The 20,623-nt window shown below is 41.4% G+C and overlaps 2 protein-coding genes across 3 annotated transcripts in view; one reads left to right on the top strand and one right to left on the bottom strand.

The window, feature by feature from the left end:
- The window catches only part of LOC125300651 (tissue factor-like), a 6,782-nt gene extending 2,036 nt beyond the window's left edge, over positions 1-4,746 (bottom strand). The window contains exons 1-7 of one of the 2 annotated variants that reach the window (XM_048252722.1): positions 4,426-4,746; positions 2,554-2,670; positions 2,369-2,419; positions 2,111-2,225; positions 1,045-1,232; positions 587-768; positions 1-64 (exon numbers count right to left, since the gene is read on the bottom strand). The exon at positions 1-64 is cut by the window's left edge and continues 105 nt beyond it. In XM_048252722.1, the coding sequence (XP_048108679.1) occupies positions 1-64; positions 587-768; positions 1,045-1,232; positions 2,111-2,225; positions 2,369-2,419; positions 2,554-2,668 (715 nt within the window). In that variant the 5' untranslated portion in view covers positions 2,669-2,670; positions 4,426-4,746. Of the gene's footprint in view, positions 65-586; positions 769-1,044; positions 1,233-2,110; positions 2,226-2,368; positions 2,420-2,553; positions 3,365-4,425 lie in introns of those variants that run through there. The other variant, XM_048252721.1, reaches the window with a different exon arrangement.
- A 12,103-nt stretch (positions 4,747-16,849) lies between these two features.
- Positions 16,850-19,950, top strand: LOC125301021 (TLC domain-containing protein 4-B-like). The gene is made up of 6 exons (XM_048253261.1): positions 16,850-17,001; positions 17,366-17,455; positions 17,575-17,633; positions 18,982-19,076; positions 19,271-19,344; positions 19,525-19,950. Exons 1-6 carry the CDS (start codon positions 16,850-16,852, stop codon positions 19,832-19,834), a joined length of 780 nt encoding a protein of 259 aa, XP_048109218.1. The 3' UTR covers positions 19,835-19,950.
- Positions 19,951-20,623: the final 673 nt, after the last annotated feature.

Below are 20,623 nucleotides of genomic sequence, written 5' to 3'. Positions count from 1 at the left end.
AGTAGCTCACGCCCCTCTCTAGCTTCTTAATCTTCACCACATTACTGTGGTTCTGGGTCTTGCTCTAAGGATACAAAAAGATAACACATTTGTTAGACACAAACACAGACAGACATACATCACACACATGTCACAAACACACACACACACACACATACATGTACCAACACTCAAGCTCTTGGATGACACAAACACAGCTTTGCGTGTTTGGCACAGGCAAACTCGGCTTATGAGAAACATGAATCTCATTAGAAACACACAAACTGGTCCCATTTGTTCCGATTAGGCAATACCATGGAGATGATCCACAGTCACAATGGAACCAAAGAGGAGTGAAAAAATAATTACGATTATAACCACCGGCTTGGATATTGCGGTGATATAGTGAGTAATCCTCTAAGATTAGAGTCACACGTACACACCATTTTGGTTGTAAACATATTACACCATATCATTTCCGAGACCCAAGATTTGTACGCCTACGCAGAGGCGTTCTGGTTGGTGTTGAGGATATCAGTAAACATAACATCAGTAATACAGCGAATAAACAATACAATCTCAATCCTCAGTAAAAATGACAACCTACTTTTCCTGTGCTTCCAGCTTTGCTGTACTGGACTTTGTACATCAGGTCACTCGTGAAGATCTCTCGGATGTTTACCGGGCGCCCATTTCTCTTTATGGCCGTCAGGGGATCTTGGACGTGGACCTCCATCTTAGTCGTGTCCTCGTTCTGAATCACCTTAAACTTCGGACTTCCTATTTTTGCTGGGGGGGGGACAGGCATATACTAGTCAGGTCATCTGAGGTCCCAGGAGATGAAACAGCCTTCTAAGAACAGCTTTCGACCTGAACCCTAAAATCCTTATTCAGTTATGCCTCTTGACATTATAGGATGTTCCATAATATACACCAATATGTACTGTCTTGCCATTATCAGTATCATCACTTCTTTAAAAAAAAGAAAACTGCATCATCTAGGTCAACATGAGTACACCTGAAGAAGACGTATGCTATGGATTGAAAGACAAAGCGAGCACATACTTTCTTTATAGGGGCAGAAGTGAGGTGCTGAGGCGTATGGGAGCTCCACGAAGTCTGTTTTGGCTGAGGGCAGGGGCTCGGAGATCACGTCAGCAGTGTAGGTGCTCCTCAGGTTCTCCAGCTTATCGGTCAGGTCACACTCCGTCTCCCGTGTGCGGATGCAGTGCATGGTCTTGTCCTCGCTCAGTCTATATGGACCAAACGGACAACTTCAGACTCAAATAGGCTACACTTCAGACCCTTTGACAGACACTAATCCCCCCCGATAATATAGACCCTTTCAACAATAAAAACAAAAACAATGCTTGAACGTTCTATTTGGTCCCCAATCTACTTCGACCCTTTCAAGAGAGTTCCATTATCAGCATCATAGTTGGCCCCACAAGGCTTCCGTTTTAATATTCCATATGTTATCTTAATGCAGAGGAAGTAGACTGGGAACCAAATAGAACGTTCAAGCATTGTTTTTGTTTTTCTTGTTGAAAGGGTCTATACAGGTGCTCTCTAGGGGCCCCCTGTCAGTGCTAGGCCCTTAGAATCATCCTAACCCCCCAAGGGCGCCCCCTGCTTCAGACTCAGGAAAGTAGTCTGACTACTTGCAAACAGTTCACACTGAAAATCTGATGTAGGCCACATTTTAAAAGGTAATGTGAACAGCTAAACAAAAAAAATCGGATCTGAGCAAAAAATCTGAATTGAGCATAAGACTTGCGATGTGAACGGGTCTACTCTATGTGTCTCCAGAAATTTTGTCCTTAAAAACAACCTTCCTGATCACAGCAGTTTTGCATTATAATGGAAGCATCATCATTTTGTATCTGTGAGGACTGATGTAACTGTTACCAAAGTCTGTCAAGCTGATGAATTGTATCTGACAAAGTTGGAGATGACTGATGAAGTTGACATACTGTCGACAACTTTATCAGTAAAATGTGGCAAATAGAAAACATCTGGAATCCTGCATTCATCTAAGAAGCAGCCTTCCCTCCTAAATGTCTATGAATACTGGTGGTGCTGTGAATATTTTGGTTGTTTGATTCTGTGGGGGGAAAATGAATAAGCCTACCTTGAGTACTGCACGCTGTAAGAGTAATTTGTAGGTTTGGGGCTCCAAGTTAAAATTGTCTTGAAGTTATAGGAAGACCACGCTACATTCTGCGCCGGAGGTGGATCATTTTCACCTAGGGTAGAAACAGGGTAAAGGTCATTCTCATTGGACTGCTGGTCAAATGTCTTAAATATTTTTTAAGAAAACCTATAGACAAGCAAAGCCGTATTGGCAGCTCTGTCATGTAAATCCATGGTTCTGCATAGGCTAACTTACCTGAAATCGCGGAGATGAGAGTCAACGCGAGGACAGCTACGTTTCCCAATGCTGCGTTATACATATCAAATTCCAACCGTCAAATAAAAAAAAAAACGGATTGATCGTCCTTTATTTAAGGTCCTTCAAACACCCAAACTGGTCAGAAATGTAAGTGAAAGCGGTATTTGGGCTGGATTTATTACCATGGCTGCGTGCAGCCCCCGACTGGAGCTCGTGACTCACTCGGAGATTCCAGCCCTTCTTGCCAGCGCAAACCCATATAAGGTCATCCGGCAATTTTCTTGCACATAACTGCATAACTTATGTTGAATAAAGTTTAACATAAAGACAAATATGAACAGATATAAATATATATTCATAGTAGGCCTACCAATATAGTAACACTTTATTTTAGCAAACACGTTATTAATTATATGCCATTAAAGTGTTAATGTGTGTGATATGTATGTAGCAATTAGAGCAACAAGGTCTGTATTATGTCTTTATTGAACAATTTCTTACTCGTAATTAATACGTGATTTAATCTTTGTAAATCCTTAATAAGCAACCAATTGATCTTGATCTAAGGTTACTGGTAGGACTATATAGATTCCTAGTTCACTGTCTGAATATGTGACTTTTACTGACAGAATAACATATTTAGACAATGTATTAGAAGGCTCTAGATTTTCTATTTTGATCCATACTCCGTATTAATAAACTTAGATTAAGACCAACTAGTTGCCTATTCAGAATTAACCAATAATAATTCACCTATTGAGTAAGAATAAGAAATTGTTGAATAAAGACCTATACTAAATGTGTAATGCCACTTACTACAGACCTTATTGAGCACTACATATAGGCCTACACATATGAGTTATGTAATGGCTAGTGTTACCATTTATATTTATTCACATATTTATACAGCCTTACAATCTCAGGCTTTTGACTCAGTTCAATTGCTTAATTATGTATAAATATTTGTATATAGTCATAGTCAAGTTTATTTATATAGCACAATTTAAAACAACCTGTGGTTGACCAAAGTGCTAAAAAAAAAACTAAAAACAGATAACAGGAAAATAAAACAGGAACAGGAAAATAAAACAAAAATAATATGTTCATATATATATTCTATACAATATAGCCTATACATTAATTTAAAATCCATTAATAGCATTATGTTCTTTTAACTTGGCTTTAAAAGCACCAATAGTTGGTGTAGATCTAATGTGAAAAGGGAGGTTGTTCCACAACTTGGGCCCAGCTACTGAAAAAGCTCGGTCACCTTTTTTAGACGACTCTGAGGTAGTGAGAGCAGTAGTTTATCTGATGACCTCAGAGTTCTGGGAGGGCAGTGAAAGTGTACACGCTCACTTAGGTATTGGGGAGCTTGTCCATTTAAAGCTTTAAAGACAAAAAGAAGAATTTTGTAATCTACTCTAAATTTCACTGGTAACCATTGCAGAGATTTCAAAACTGGAGAAATATGTTGTCTTTTTAGACTTGGTGAGCAGCCTTGCAGCTGCATTTTGCACCATCTGAAGTCGGGATAGATCGTGACTAAATTCAAGATGGCTGCAAACGCTAAACTTCGCGAAGATACTGTCTGTATAAATCGTCTTGTAAGTAAACTACCAGTGCTTTTTCAAAGTTCTCAATGTCTCGTTTTAAATGTCAGGGCCCTCGGAAGTCTACCAATGAAGTGTGGAGATACACTGAGCCTCGTAAATGGTGTAAAACAGTGATTTATTTGCATGGCTAGCCCGATGCCGAAGCACCACCATTGAAAAAGCTGTTGGTAGCATCGGCTAACTAGCGCCAAATTTTGGAGTTCAGGGGACAAGCCGAGATGGGCTATGAGACATACGTTCACACTCGGTATCATGTTTCAACACACTTTAGGTCAATATCACACCGGAATTCTCCTTTAAGATAAAGTAGAGTAGAATGTGTGAATTTATTTAGACAGGCCCTAATCAAACTTATTATTGATGTTGCCCTTCTTTGTGTCTGTCAAGCGCTTTGAACAGTCACTGTGCTTGCAAGAGTATTATGTACATTTACCTTACCTGCATAATCTCAAGCAGCTGCCCTCAGAGTGAAAAATGCCCTGGTCAAGTTGCTGCTAGTAGACAGCTTAATTCAGTCATCATTTCTGTCATTTAGAACAGGAACTTCAAATGAACTCCATCCATGAGATCTTGTCCAGTGAATCAGACACTTCCAAAAATCTTCACTGATGGGAACAAGTAAGCTGCCAGAAGTGCGACTCCCTCTCTAAATGAGTGTGTTTTGTTTACATTAAGTTTTAGACTGCTTGTTGCCTCATACTGACTGTCCAAGCACACTACTTGTCATGAGAACAGGAGATGAAGATGTGTTGTTTTATGAAACTTAGATCTCCCATGGTAACCAGCATTAGCTGTGGGCCCTGTGAGTTAGCGAGTGATCTGAGAGAACAGTGCTCAGGGTCCTAAAATCCGGAGTGTTGCTGCTGTAGCCACATAAAACACACACACACACACACACACACACACACACACACACACATGCATAAACAGACCCAAGGAAAGAGAGAGAGAGAGGAGTCTTTATCATTCCAACCATGCATATTTTTCTAAAGAGATGGTTGGTAGTGCTTGGTATGCATGTTTGCTGTTCTGTGGTAGACAGCTTGTGATTAGTTTCCTTGAGGGCTGATTATTCCCTCGTGGGCTGTGAGGGTCCTGGCAAAGGCACTGCCTGCCCTGTCGCGCCCTCTCCCGCCTGCCAGAACAGCACTGTAATGTTTATGCAACAAAGCAGCAGAAATGTGCTTGGACAAAATTTGAGTCCAAAAGCTACAGTATGATCTCATTTTCTGCTAACATGTTTTGTGCAAAGCAAGATACAATCGTCATACAATGTGTACAACGCATTGTAGATGTGTCTCCATAACATATCCTTCTCACCACTGAAGACCAACTGAAACTGGCAGTCTCAGGATCAACCCCCTGTCCCCTGATGAACCAAATACCAAACTAAAGAAGCAGATTCTCAGGCATTTATAAGCACTTGAGATTTTCTGTGTGTTTGGATACATCACAAAGAGCCTTTTTACGAGGCATGCATGAGCATAATGTCCTAGGAATGGCATTAGTCCACATCTGTAACCCCATCTGAGCAACTCTTGTAAACAGAGACAAAGTCAGTAAACTATCACAACTTCAGAGCCTGAATAGAGACGTTCAAACAGACATAACCTCAGGGAACAAAAATACCAATGAATTGTTTGTTTCATAGACTGTGTAAGGTTTGTTTCCACAGGTTGACTGAAGGAGGTTACAGTCTGACTAATTGAAGACGTAAATAAAAAAAAATTAAAAGCTGTATTTCTCCACTCTGCTCCGTTAGCCTGATTCATGGCTAGTCACATGTCTTATAGTAAATGCCCATGGTTCTTCATGGCCACATGCCTTATAATAAATGCCCATACTTCTTCTTGGCTTCATCACAAAAGCCCCTTGTTGCACCCAATTTCCTCCTGTTGCACCATCAGTGGTTGCACATGTGTAAGCAACTAGCAACACTTCCTGCCTTTATTTCACTATCTAATTACACTGTATAGGAGGCTGACACTTTGGCAAATGGTAAATGGATTGCATTTGTATAGCGCTTTACAATTTCATGCCTCATATTCACCCATTCTCACACACACACACACACACACACACACACAGACTTATACACCGATGGCGGAGCCTGTCATGCAAGGTGTTGCCAACCTGCTCATCGGGACTTTAGGTTATTTGAAGTCAAAAGGACAGGAGCATTTCCTTCCATAGCCGTCACATGTCTGGACAGCCAACACAGTCAGCTGTCGGGACAAATAAGATTACTGTCACCATCCTGAGATTGATAATTTGCACAAACTAATTTAACTAGATGTACCGCATAGCGGTACAAAATATGACCGCCGCTCAGTCCTGTACATCCGTTCCGCGAAAATAAATCACACTTCAATTTGTCTCCATATTTTACTCCATCCCCCACTCTTGAAACTTTTGTGTATGCTTGTTTGGCATGCCTGAGTGTGTGTGTGCGGCTGCACAGAAAGTAGCCTACTGGTGCTGAAAAGGTGAATAGATTGTGGAAATCTATTGTAGAAAAAGCCAAAGAAGATGTAGCATTGTTATAAAACCTTTAAAATCTCTAAACAATCACAAGTAGGGCAGTTCATCACAGTTCATCCATTGCAACTGGATTGATGAAAGGTCACTTACACCTGTAGGCTACATTGTATTTGGGAAAAGCAAAAGGTATCAGTATAATGTTATTTATTTATTTATTTATTTATAAACAAAAACATCTCTGTCAGTTCCATGCCGTTTTCAACAGCTATCAAAAACAAAGGTCATTTTTGGATGGATGGATTTTTTGTGAATGTTTCTTCTACATAAGATTTTAGTCATCTTTAGTTCATGTAATACTTTATTGTCAATGCACAAATTAAGTAACAGTAGTCTGAAACGTTATTGTTAATGCACACATTAAGTAACAGTAGTCTGAAACGAAATGCTGTTTTACATCTAGTGGTGCAAATAACTGACATGTCCAAATGGGCTTTGATGAAATGCGTCTCTAGACTGTTCATACACATGTTAACGGGCCAAAGTTGAAGAGCTGTTGTCCGTGCAAATATAGGCTGATTCATGTTCCCTTGCATTGTGTAACTGAGGTCCATGGCTAGTCTGGCTTTCACCAGACCAAGCTCAATCTTTTAAGAAATCAAAAGATAAATAGCGGGCAGATCAGGCTGGGTTCACCCAGCCTAGTCCATAGGCACCCGATATTGTTTAATTTTCCGATTGAGATATCCACGCTCTGGCTATTCTAAATGCAAAAATGCATCAGGGAGTACACAAAACTGTAACTAACAAACTAGATCCTAATAGAAAGCTGTTAGCTTCCCTAAGCTACAGGTAGGCTTATAAGGTAGGCCTATTTACAACATAAATTGTCAATAGGCTATGCTGGCTTACACAAATAAAATCTCCTTTGAAACCAATGGCTTCGCCTTACAGTATCAAGTGGACTTAAACTGCCATATCATTGGCTTAAAAGTTGTAATAAAATTCACGCAGCTCCATGAGTCAAGGAAAGTTTTGAATGAAGTAGCCACTTCTAAATGGGACCCACTACACAGTAGCTTAAGGTGTGTTGCTAAAGCAGCCATAATGAAATGAAGGTGTCATTGTTTGGATACTTCACACACACGTGCTTTTTAATTTCCCAGACTACAACTACCAAGCTGGAATCAAAGCACATAGATTCCCCTCTCACACCCTGCACGCACTTAAAACAAAATAAACAGGCGTCTCAGTCTCACGCATGTATAGGCAAAACTGTATCAGACCGGTGTAACGTTGGTAAATCTTCCATTGCACAGAATGATTTTTGTAGCACGTGCAACAAATGACAGTCGAAAGATACAAACAGTGCTGCTATCAATTTGCTTGGTATAATCACATTTATAGTTTTCCACAAATGCAATCAATCAAATTGGCCTCCATCACTCAACCAACGCTAACGGTAACATTACCTAGGTCCTTATTGATATTGTAACGATTTGATAGCGACACACACAGTTGTCCATACAAAAGGTTTATTAGCTGAGAACGAGAGTAAGGACACAGACACACCAAGGAACCATTACATAGGAAACACAAGGGAAGTCAATAAAACAAGCAAATCACAAATGAGTGATTATGGGCCAGATTGATGTGGGCCCTTGAGACCAACATACCATAAAAGATTCTTCATCCTCAGTGCCACGGTTCAGGTAGTTATTTAGGAAAAACTGCTTTTTTTGCGGTTCAGGGGGCCCAGCACGGGGGTTGGTGGCCCCCGGAGACGAAACGAAATTTTTCTGTAAAAGTCTAGTGGGGCTACATACCCACCAAATTTCATGTGCCCGGGTGGTTCGGTGTCCCGGGTACCGTTGACCAAAACTTCAGGAAGTAGATGACGAGGGGGGGGTGGACTTTGACAATCCCTATATGACCGCTTCGATAGCGGCGGTCATAATAATACTAATTTATGTCATTAATTTGAGTGAATTATCTGAGACATTCTTTGCTTAAAGTCCTTAATTAGTTGGCCACCACCTCAGCAAGGAGTGCATTTACTCTTTGAGTGAATTTATCTGAAACACTACTGTACTGTGTGTGTGTGTGCGTGCGTGCGTGCGTGTGTGTGTGTGTGTGTGTGTGTGTGTGTGTGTGTGTGTGTGTGTGTGTGTGTGAGCTATGTGAAAACCTCAGAGGCGAGTTCCACTGAATGGAAACCTCCTTCTCAGTGACGCACCTACAGCGTAATCTTAGATATTCCCTTTTGTGCAGAAGTGCCCTACTGAGACCAACGTTCAGTCAGAGGCTGGTCAGATGAGCAGTGGTTTCTCAGTTATTTCTTTAGACACTTGAGCAATCCATTGTATTTTTCATGACACCACTCAGTCACAGGAAGGAAATGTTTGACACTACAGTGAGGGGCCTATAGTCTGGCGGCCACGCCAGCCGACTGCAGTCTCATCTATATATCTGACAATGATGACTACAGCGTCTGACCTGTCCTCAAGAGGCAGGGCAAGCTGCTGGCGCCAGGGGGCTGTTCGGTTCTGTTATTGTTGACCAGCAAACAGACGCCTCTGTGTCTGATCTATGTGCCGCACATGGATGTTTTTTGTGCTTGATTCCTCAAGTTGCAACCCCCCACCCCGCCCCGCCCCCGAGCGCCGCTGAAGCAGGCAGCTCACTGCGTCGGGATTAGTGTGTGCTTCACCTCACTGTGTGTTCACTGTGGATTTCACGGGATTTAATAGTAGTATATATACTAGTATATAAGAGTATTTAAAAGAGTATATATACTTATACTTATACAGAGATAATCCTTTAGTCATGAAAGAGTAGGGATTCATTTAAAAGATTGGTTCCAGAATTTCTCTATCGCAAACTTGAACTGTATACTTTCCAGTTGCAACTGATGCATTCCCCATTCCTGCCACTTGTAATCACCACATTTTAAGACTCATTACCTTTGCCCTGTAGGTTAACCTCACCCAGTTATTCAATGACTGAATCAGCCAGACTGTGGCTTCACCATTTATAAATAGAACAATCATTTTTTCATCACAAGTGGAAACACTGTGACTAATTGGCCTTAGCTTGGTCATGATTCACATACTGTATTCTTTCTTTCTCTTTCTATTTGTCCATCTGTCTGCTCTTTCTCTTAGTCTGATCCTCCTCTCTCTGACACACACACACACACACACACACACACACACACACACACACTTGAGAAAACAGATGGATGAAACATACATTCGTAGACTGGCTTCCGCACATGACCCTGATTCGGCACAACATGAAGAACTCAACATGTAGAAATTTTTCATGAGAAACTAGACGGAACATGACCGCCTCCCTCAAAGTCCCAATTTAAATTTGAATTTAGTCACGATAAGTCGAGCAACGAGTAAGAATGAACAGGTATGATAAGGGATCAGATTCCAAAAATAATTCAGTGGAAATGCATGGATTCCAGTTTCTTCCAGTAGCAGCAACTGGAATCCATGCATTTCCACTGAATTATTTTTGGAATCTGATCCCTTATCATACCTGTTCATTCTTACTGCTGCTTGATTTATCGTGACTAAATTCAAGATGGCTGCAAACGCTAAACTTCGTGAAGATACTGTCTGTATAAATCGTCTTGTAAGTAAACTACCAGTGCTTTTTCAAAGTTCTCAATGTCTCGTTTTAAATGTCAGGGCCCTCGGAAGTCTACCAATGAAGTGTGGAGATACATTGAGCCTCGTAAATGGGTGTAAAACAGTGATTTATTTGCATGGCTAGCCCGATGCCGAAGCACCACTATTGAAAAAGCTGTTGGTAGCATCGGCTAACTAGCGCCAGATTTTGGAGTTCAGGGGACAAGCCGAGATGGGCTATGAGACATACGTTCACACTCGGTATCATGTTTCAATATACTTTAGGTCAATATCACACCGGAATTCTCCTTTAAGAAGCTCTTGCTCCACTTGGTGCTGATGTCATGAACTAATCCAGTGGCGAGGAGGCTGGAATGATAAATAAAACTGTGAGCAGGGTAACAGCTCTGCCGCTCCCCTCAAAACCTGCTCCTAATTACCCAGAAACCATCATCCCACAACATTTATTATTTCATGCCTTATTCGGTGGTGGGCCTGTTGTACAACTCATGTGGGGAGAAAATCATGGCAGTATCTCAAAGAGACTGTGGCAACACTGTGGTTCAGAATAGTAGACTTCAGAACATATTATGAATGTATGACAGCAGTCAGAATATCTCCCTCAGAGGATTGCGCAGGTCCCTCAGTGTAGAGTTATGTAATGCACACACACACACACACACATGCACACACACACACACACACACACACACACATACGCGCATGCACACACACACACACACACATACACGCACACACACACACACACACACACACACACACACACACACACACACACACACACACACACACACACACACAGAGCAAAAGTCTCACAGATTAAGGAACCCAGCGGAACTCTCTGAGACGAACATCAATTACAGCGGTCTCACCCTCCTCCAGTACCCAAGAGGGCTGTGCTCATGTGGAAGAACCTAACCTCTGAGGCCCAGACTGCTCCACTGCTCCAGGATAAATACAAAACACTACTGCTCTCTGCACCAGGAATAAAAACAGACATTAATGAACAAGTCAAAATCATGGACAAACTCCAGAACTGTCTGCAGCGGAGCACAGAATGAGATAGATTAGTCTACGGGGCAGAGTTCATAAAAAGTCCAAGAATTTAGAAATTAGGATGAAAGTTTACACGGTACGTGGGATTCTTGAAGCCTGCGTATTTTACAGTTTTTCTCAATTGTATACACACAAAAACTGGTACTTGAGACACAATGACCACAACATGTAACTCATGCACCAACCCCCTGAACCAATTCTGCTAAACTACAAGCACAATTCCTGCTTTACACTCAAGTTGCAGTTCTAAAACACACTTTTTTCACAACACTACACACAATTCTCTGCATTTGGCACAGTTTTCATGAAGAAAATGTCTTGTTTTCACAAGGAACACATTGCCATTCAAATTTTAAAGTTAATTGCCCTACTATGCACACTGACTCATCACATGGGCAAACACCTGTCACACAGTTTTACAATTAGCAATCAGAGCTTTAGCATAATGCTTGAGATGTGGATGAGGTGCTGTGGCCAGACCGAAACAGAAGAGAGGATGCAGCATAGTTTTTGGGTTTTTTGGGGGGGGGTTTTCACTGTAACTGTATACAGTACAGTCTTCTGTTGCTTTGTATGTAGACCACTGTATGTGCAACTTTATGTTGGTTGGGATGTACACTGTGTACATTGTTTTTGTGGGGAAAAATAAAATATATTTGTTACAGTGTATTTGTGTGTTCTGAGTATAAAAACAATTTTCTCAAATATTTTACAACACACTTGTACACACATGTCTGCACTGTTTGTAGTAAGTGTAACACTGAACAAAAAAAGGCCTAAGTCATTATGATGAATGGAGAAGAATTGCTTTCCATTCATCATAGTGTTTTACATTGAGCATGTCAGTGTTCAACTGGTTCTTATAAATGTCTATTTATATGATGGTTTGTGTATACTGTAACATTTGAAAACAAAATACCATTTTGAGAAGAAATAACATTGTTTTGAATGTAAAGTTTCATTTTGCAGGAGAATTAAGGGGTTTTGCCCATTGTGTGTGTGTGTGTTTTTTGATTTGTGTGTAGAGTTCTGAGAGTATGAGGCATGCTTTTCAGAAAATATGTGTAAACAATCAAGAAAAACTATAAGTTAACCTAAGTTGAGTAAAGTAGCCTAAGTAAAGACAGTTATAGCAAGCCATTTTAACATTTACCCGCTAGACTGGATATGTATTGCAGATATCAAGTTATAGATATCTTGAATGAGTTTTGTTTAGAGATATAATTGGAGATATCTATAACTTTCATTCTGTCTAGTCAAAATGTAATTATAGATATCTTGAATTAGAGTTTTGACTAGGCGAAATGGCGTTAGAGATATCTGTATTGCTATGCAAATTAGGCCCGCATCCTACTTTAGGCGGGAGCAGAGCATGTTGTTGTTCAAATCATCAAATCACATAGCACCTGTTAACTGTTTACTTTGTAATTCGCACTAATTAGCACCATGTCAGAGCAGCCAGAGGGCGAAGGAATTTTTAATCGTCTTGGATTAAAATGGAGTTTCCTGTAAATGGTGCTGGTGCATTTAGTAGCCTAGGCCTACTAATTTAGGCCTATGTAGGCTACGAAACAGAGATTAAGCCAGTTGATAACGTGAGAGTCTAATAAACCACACGGTGTCCCTGAATTTTTGTTATTTTAGATGTCAACAAGACATTGACTGCTTCTACTTCTTCCATTCATAGAAATAAGGAAATAAGCCCACTTCTTCTTCGATTATGTTGGGGAGGGGACATTAGCTTACGGACAGAGAACGTCTAATAAGTAGACGGGCTCTGCTAAGGATCTAAAGAGCAACGTCTTGCACAATAATTTGCACTAGTCATAATGACGTTTGAGATATCTTCACCTTTCATTCTGCCTAGTCAAAACTGAATTAAATATATCGGCAATTGTCATTTAAGATGTGTGACGAGTTGAATGTTGTTTTCAATGATGTTATGATAGATATCTGTAATTCAGTTTTGCCTAGTCAAAACTGAATTACAGATATCTCTATCTGACGTTTCGACTAGTCACAATTACGTTACAGATATCTTGAATGACAATTCCAACTATCCAAAATGTAATTGCGACTACTCAGAAAGACGTTGTTGATATCTACAATGTTAATTACAGATCGTCAAACTTAGCGGGTAAATGGTAAAATCGCTTGCCATAGACCGTGTTTAACATGCAGTTACTATAGATATGCTGTGAACTGAGTTATGATAGATGAAGATGTTTTGAGTTGTGAGGCATCCAGCCTTTTTTAATAGTATTGAAGACCCCATATGCAGAGGACAGATTGATATGCTGAGAGAAAGGCGGGAGGAACAGAGGGAGGTAGAGATCCTCTGTGTCTCCAGGATATTAGCCGTCTCATCTGTCAGTGCCTTGCTGGCACCAGCTCCGGAATGTGAAAGCTCTGCACTGTTTAAGTCCTGCAAACGGGGCCAGTCTGGTCTGCCCTGGCTGGCGGCCAACAGCCTGGGTAATCGTCTCTGTGAGTAGAATCAGACAAAAATGCACACACAAAAAAAAGTCTGGGAAATAAGTTACTGAAACACTCAGACTCCCACACATACGATACGACACCAACACACGGTTATGAGGAAATGCAGCTGGCCTGACACTGCCTTCACTCCCACAGCACACACACACACACACACACACACACACACACACACACACACACACCCTTCCCACTGTGTATCTGACACTGCCTTCACTTCCTCCAGCACACACACACACACACAAACGAAAATTCAACCATCTCGTTGCACAACTACTTGACTGAGTGTGGGTCTATGGTAGTAGTCCGAGTGCTGGTGCTCACTCTGCTGCCTGTGCCCATGCCTCATGCACACACACACGTTCCCCAGGCACGTTAATTGGGACATTAAAGGTCCCGTCATCTGTTTCCCATTCTTTCCTCAAACACTCCCAAATGTGGAGCCTATTTCCAGACTCTGACTCGCCAGGTCCACTCTACACTGGAGCCACCCTGTTTTTGGAGCCAAGGCTGCGGAGACTGTCATGTCAAAGGTTGCAGGCTCACTCACAGATGGCCACTATGGAGGAAATGGGCTTTTGTCACTTCCTGTAGGGACTTCCAGGAAGCAGTTGTCACCAGAAAGTGAGAGGTTAAAAAAAAAAAACAACATGAAAAACTTTCTCTACTGTTTGGTGGAGCATGTCTCTCTCATTATCCTTTCTTCTCAGACCCATCTCTCTTTTTTCATTTTATCACTCTGCTTTGGTGGACTGGCTCTGTTGGAGCTACCTGTGACCACAGCAAGTAACTAATCCCATGTGGATTAGTTAAAAGTTTATTTTTGGAGAAAAACACTAAATACGTTTTATCTCCTCATACATGGAAATGTATTAACCTCATCCAAAAGAAACAACAAAAAGACAAAGGTCATATTTTTTGTCCAGTTCAAATAATTCATGATGTTACAAAATACACTGAAAATGTTCAATATAGCTTGCAAGAGGCTTTAGAGGTATTTTGTAATTCTGGAGAGGGGTGATGCATTCCAACAGATATCTCTGTTATCTGCAAATATTTCACTTTCCTAATCTCTCTGGGAGAAGAATCAAACATCTGATTCAGAAAGCCTGTTTTGCAAGAATTCTCCAGCTCTGGATGTTATTGTAAGTGATCCTAAGAGACCTGTTGTGCTGGAGTGTCTGGCTTAATTTATCTATGCACAGTCAGTTTCTATTAAAATTTCCCCAAAGATAGGAATTCGGCAAGTTGTAAGTAAGTAAATCTTTTGGCCAGACACCACAGTGAGCTCAGCACTCAGTGGCGCCATCTATGTGTTAACTACACATTGGTGTAAATAGATTAGGAGGATTCTACGCATCTAAACCATTCTACATTAATGAATTATTCAGCCGATCAAGCAAGTGAAGTTTTTATCCACACAGGATTTCTTGCAAGCCGAACTCAGCCCCGCCCACAACATTTGAGTCTGACTAGAATCTGAGTATGACTTGTCCCATGGACTCGTCAGGCTAAGGATTTCTAAGATGAAGTTGACATACAAAGCTCAGGAAGAGGTTTCCCCCTAGTGGTAAAATTGGTGTACATGCACGCCATGAGAAGGGAAAAGTGGTAGGTGACAGTCCAACACACTGAAGCACACAATGCCTCATCTTACCACTTATGCTGGACAGTTTACCAGCGCTTCAGTCAGTTCAGTCAGTGTATTAGAATTTTTTATTTGATTTTATTTTTCTATTTAACTTCTTTTTAATCATGTATGTAATGTAATGCAGAGTATAGATTGTGTGGTCATTATGCATTAATATGAAATTATTTGGTGCATTACAGTACAATGTGGTACGCCCTATAGGATAGGATAGGATAGCTTAATGTGAATACATAGTGTAGTGTATTATACGAAGCCTCCCACCTTGACTTAAGGTCAGTTCTCTCTCTTACTCTCTCTCTCACTTGCTCTTTCCTTCTCTCTCTCTCTCTCACTTCTCTCTTCCCCCCCTCTATCTCTCCCTCACTTCTCTCTCTCTCTTTCACTTGCTCTTTCCCTCACCTACTCATTTCCAGTGAGGACATGGACGGGTCCTAAAAGTATTCATCTGATCTGTCGGAGATGGAATGTGATGATTTGTGGATAATGAAGACTAGCTGAAAGTGAGTAGCAGCACATAGCAGACCTATTTGTGCATATTGTATCTGGCTGTAGTCATCTGCTAGTAGCAGTAGTGAACCTGCGAGTTACCCATACCTGGATGCAATACTGGTGTCAGGTGTAGTAACTGTTTTGAAAACACTTTTCAGTGTTCCAGGACATTCAGCTGTATAGCTGAAGGCTTCTGTTTCTTGTGTTTATGGTGTCAACATCACTGGGACTACAATTATGGGCAGAGTCTTGGTTCCAAGCTTAATCTCTTTTAAGTGCAGAGCTCTGATGCACCAAAAATGAACTAACCAACAAACTGGGATAAGCAATTTGTTACATGAGGTGCATTCGTATTTGGCGCATTAAAACATAGCAAGAGTTCATCAGCGGTGTTGCTGATAAACATGACGGGGCACTCCAAGGTTTTTCTATAGAAATCTCTGCATCCCTCCCCCAATACCAGCAGATTTCATTACCCCAAGTCAGCGGTTCTCATGTCCTCTAGGACAACCGCACAGAGAGTGTCCAGTGACACCGGAGAGAGAGAGAGAGAGAGAGATGGAGGGAGGGAGGGAGGGAGGGAGAGTATGAAAGAGGAAGAGAGAAGGGAGAGGAAAAGACAAGGGGAAGAGATGACTTGAGGTGAAGTTATGATGTTGAAGTGTCCATCATGAGGGCAGGAAGAGAAGTTTGAAAATTATTAACAGAGGGAAGGGAGACATGTTAAGCTGCTGTAATGGATTGAAGAGCACAATGACGTATCCTAATTGTTCCATGATACATTTGAGTAACATATTGTAAATTGGATTATGATGTTGCACTTGTGATAAACAGTTGTAGCCTACAATAGCGATGATCAAGGCTGCTATCAATGCTGCCAACGTTATTGCCTCTGCAGCTCTCCCCTGCAGAGTTAGCTCTCACCGGCCCTCCCGGGGTCTCTGTTGTGGACTATTTTACAGGACAGTGAGGAGGGACACGACAGGCTGCTGCTCCGGAGCTGTTCCTGGTGTCTCTCTGCACTGTAACCATGGCGATGCTTAGCGTACCACTGGTGGTGGTCTCCTGCAGCTTCCTGGTGTTCCAGTGGCTGTTCCATGGTGTCAGCCCATGGCTGTTTTCATGGCTCTGCCCTGCCTTCGTCCATCTACCGCACACACACAGGATGGAGTGGAACGCCAGGTAGGCCCTTGGCTGTGCCAGTAACACCCACTCACGCACCAATTCATAGAATGTGACATACAGTAACAGATTGATAACAGATTTGTATTCCCATTTAGTGCATCATGACCGTGGTTATTTCAAGATATGCTATCCAACTAACACACACACACACACACACACACTGTATAACACATCAGAATGTGTTGCTTATTTGATGATATCTTGATATTAAGTACACATACGGTGTAGGTGTTCTATTATCTCTGGTAAATGACCTGTCACTCATTGCTGTAGCCTAGGAAATCTGTGTTGGTTTAGACAGGGTGCAGCAGTCAGAGTCGATGTGATGTGAGCACTCTTTTGTGTTTCTCTTCCTTTTCAGAACAGTCTCTACGGTCCATGCTCTTGTAGTGTCTCACTTCAGTCTGTATATATTTCTATTTGATGAAGGCATCAATGAGAACCCTATCTGGTGAGATAAAACATGTCATTGGTGTAGCAGGAGAGGAAGAGTGTGATATTTGCTGGTCTCTGGTCTCCATTCAGAGCGAAGTATGCCGGTAATCATGTGCCATTTGTGTCTTGGAACAGGGGAGATCCAACATTGGTGAAGCTCAACGTTGCCATAACAACTGGATACTTACTCTCAGGTCAGCAGGTTTCTGGTGTTGTTGGACACCAGGGTTGTGCACAATTCGAATTGCAATTCTGCTTCCTGTTTGCTACCTCAATTGAAATGCAAGTGAAATTCAAGAATTTAATTGGAATTTAAGAGCCAGTTTCAACTCAATTCTGGAATTTTGCACAAGCCTGCTGGACACCTTGTCTATATGGGGTGGTGGTAGCATAGTGGGGCGGTGATAATCTAGTGGTTAAAGAGCTGGACCAGTATGCAGTAGCCACAAAAGTTGTGGGTTCAATTCCTGGTTTCCACCGTTGTGTCCTTGAGCAAGGCACTTAATACTGATTTGCTCCAGGGACAATAACCCTTGTAATGTAATTGACATATGCAATTTGCTTTGGATAAAAAGCGTCTGATAAATCTACACACTCTCCACTTAATGTTCACCAACCTCATTTCTAGCCAGATATACATTTCATCACCAATTGCCTCTCTGAGACTATTTTGTCTTACCACACATCATCTGGTGCTCACTAAGCAAAACTTTACACTTTAGATGAACTTCACACTGACATTCACCTTACAAGAAAGAACAATAGGAATCTTATCATTTTTAAAGGGACACCAGGCAACGTTTTCGTGTTAATTACTCATCTTCGTAAGTCGGTATATGGTTAAATGACTCATTACAGGGTGAATGAAGACTCTCTCGCCCGCCCCTACTGCCTGTAGGAAGAATATCCCGCTTGCAAGTTCAGTGTATCGTACCCGGCGACCGAAGCAGTTTCAGTTTCCATCCTGCATCCACAGCACAGAGGGAGGCTAACGAAACGCTAGCGATTGTTGCAAACGTGTGTATAATGGCAGAGCCGGCGAAGAAGCAGCGAAAACCCTTGACGGAAGATGCAAAGAAAAGGAAAAGAGCTTCAGACCGAGCGAGGGGGAGTTTCGTAGAGAAAAAGCATCAGGCTTGCCTGGTGTCCCTTTAAGGACATACTACAGAAATACTATAAGACTAGGTCTTAGGTGTACTATAGGTGTACTATAGGAACTCTATAGAGGGTTCCTATTTAGAGGTATTAATAGAACATCACATAAGTATTATACACTACCATAGAACTACAATAGAAATCTTACAGTCTTACTATAGTTCTGTTTTTGTAAGGGTCAGGAACAAGACGCCAATCAACACTACCCACCATTCATTATATTGAATATCACTGAGATTTTTGATATAACACATGATAACAGCTAACACTAACTATTTCCTTACAACTATCCAATAGATGCAGGCGCCCAAACCAACTCACAAGGCTGAAAAGATTTATACCCAGTCAGTCCCCACCTTAAACACAGCTCCTGATCTCATTTTACAGATTTGCTCATCATGTTTTCCTCTTGGGAGATTACTGGGGACAAACTCTTTGTGTTGCATCACCTAGCGGCTCTGTATGCCTACTCATATGTCCTGGTGAGTTTAACCCTTCAGCAGGGAGTTTTGAAAATTCTAACAGAAGATTCTGTTCCGCAACAATGTAAGGTTCTAAAATCCCATGTTGAATTCAATGAACCCAGGTATTCTTTAGAACGTTCAATTTCCAACATTCCCATCACACCGGTGTGATCCAGACCATATATATATATTCTTTGTCCCCTTCCCATCAGGACCAAGGCATATTGCCCTATTTTGCCAACTTTCGCCTTTTATCAGAGTTCTCCACTCCTTGTGTAAACCAGCGGTAGGTGACATTATCCCCTTGAATGATTCACTCAGACTTTTCACTCAGACACACACCCTTGCTTTCAGAGCACTTTGGCCTTAAAAGAGCTGTCATTAGTGTAATACGTATCGGTGACCACTTTCAACAAGTCTTGATGAAAATGTGTATATCTTTATAACTACCTGTGTCTGTAATTAGATGGTTCTTCAAAGCGCTGGGTTACCCCAAGACCTCTGTGCCAAACCTGGCCAATGGTGCACTGATGGCAGCCATATTTTTCTTGGTGAGGCTTGCTGTGCTTCCAGTCTACTACTACCGCGTCTTTGGAGTCTATGGCACACAAGCCTACCACCTGCTGTCCACTGGGGGCCGTTTGGCATGGCTGCTGTCCAGCCTCTGTCTTGACCTACTGAACATGCTCTGGATGCGGCGTATCTGGAAGGGATGCCTGCGGGTCCTCCACTCCTACAGAGGGGTCAGGGGTCAGCCCGGCTTCAAGACAGACTGAATCTATGTTTGTGACTCTATGTCTTGGCAGACAGAAACTGTAGCTTCAACGTCACTGTAATGTTGCGATGTGAATCTATGTTTTGGCAGACAGGAACTGTAGCTTTAATGTCATTGAGATGTTATGATGTGAATCTATGTTTCAGAGTGTGTGAAAAGAAGACAGTTATGACGCACATTACCGGGTTTACCGTAGTCTTCTTGCATCACACAATAAAAAAAGGTATTAGGTAAGATAAGAGCTATAACTACAGTCCAAATTCTACTCTACAGTACTCTAAAGGGTCACTATCACGGAATACAATGGTTGCCAGAGCAGAGTGACAGACGTCACATGTTAGCCTGCTGAGCTACTCAAAATGTGCAAATGATTGTTTTTTGAAAGTTGCAATTGCGAACATATATTAAAACATCATAGGGATGGGAGAAACATCTGCCAAGAGTTCCACATCAACTACATGACTAGGCCTATATCAATGTGGCAGATATGCAATACATTCTGGAAAATAAATGAAACTATGCAATTCATCATTATTTTCTCTTTAATATTTAATAATGGATGCATCTTTGGTTCATAAATTCATCCATTAAGATCAAATAAAGAAAATTATTCGTAACCCCCAAATCAACCATTGAGTATGTTTTTTTCAAACAAGAAAATGGATGTTCCAACAAACTATATTGCTATGTCATCAGAGTTATTTCATCATCAGAAAAGTAACACGTGCTTTAGCCGACCTGTATCAGTTTCTCTCTATTGCATGGGAACTTGTGTGTTGGCCAAGTGCAG

This window comes from Alosa alosa, chromosome 9, assembly GCF_017589495.1.
Source record: "Alosa alosa isolate M-15738 ecotype Scorff River chromosome 9, AALO_Geno_1.1, whole genome shotgun sequence".
In the NCBI taxonomy this organism is placed as follows: Eukaryota; Metazoa; Chordata; class Actinopteri; order Clupeiformes; family Clupeidae; genus Alosa; species Alosa alosa.
The sequence above is the reverse complement of the archived record's forward strand: the minus strand, read 5'-3'. Positions and strand labels throughout refer to the sequence as shown.

Excerpts from the sequence above, each read along its gene's own strand:
- LOC125301021 (XM_048253261.1), top strand. The coding sequence starts at position 16,850 with ATGGCGATGCTTAGCGTACCACTGGTGGTGGTCTCCTGCAGCTTCCTG. Across the intron at positions 19,077-19,270 it reads ATGCCTACTCATATGTCCTG|GACCAAGGCATATTGCCCTA; the intron begins GTGAGTTTAACC and ends CCTTCCCATCAG. Across the intron at positions 19,345-19,524 it reads ACTCCTTGTGTAAACCAGCG|ATGGTTCTTCAAAGCGCTGG; the intron begins GTAGGTGACATT and ends GTCTGTAATTAG.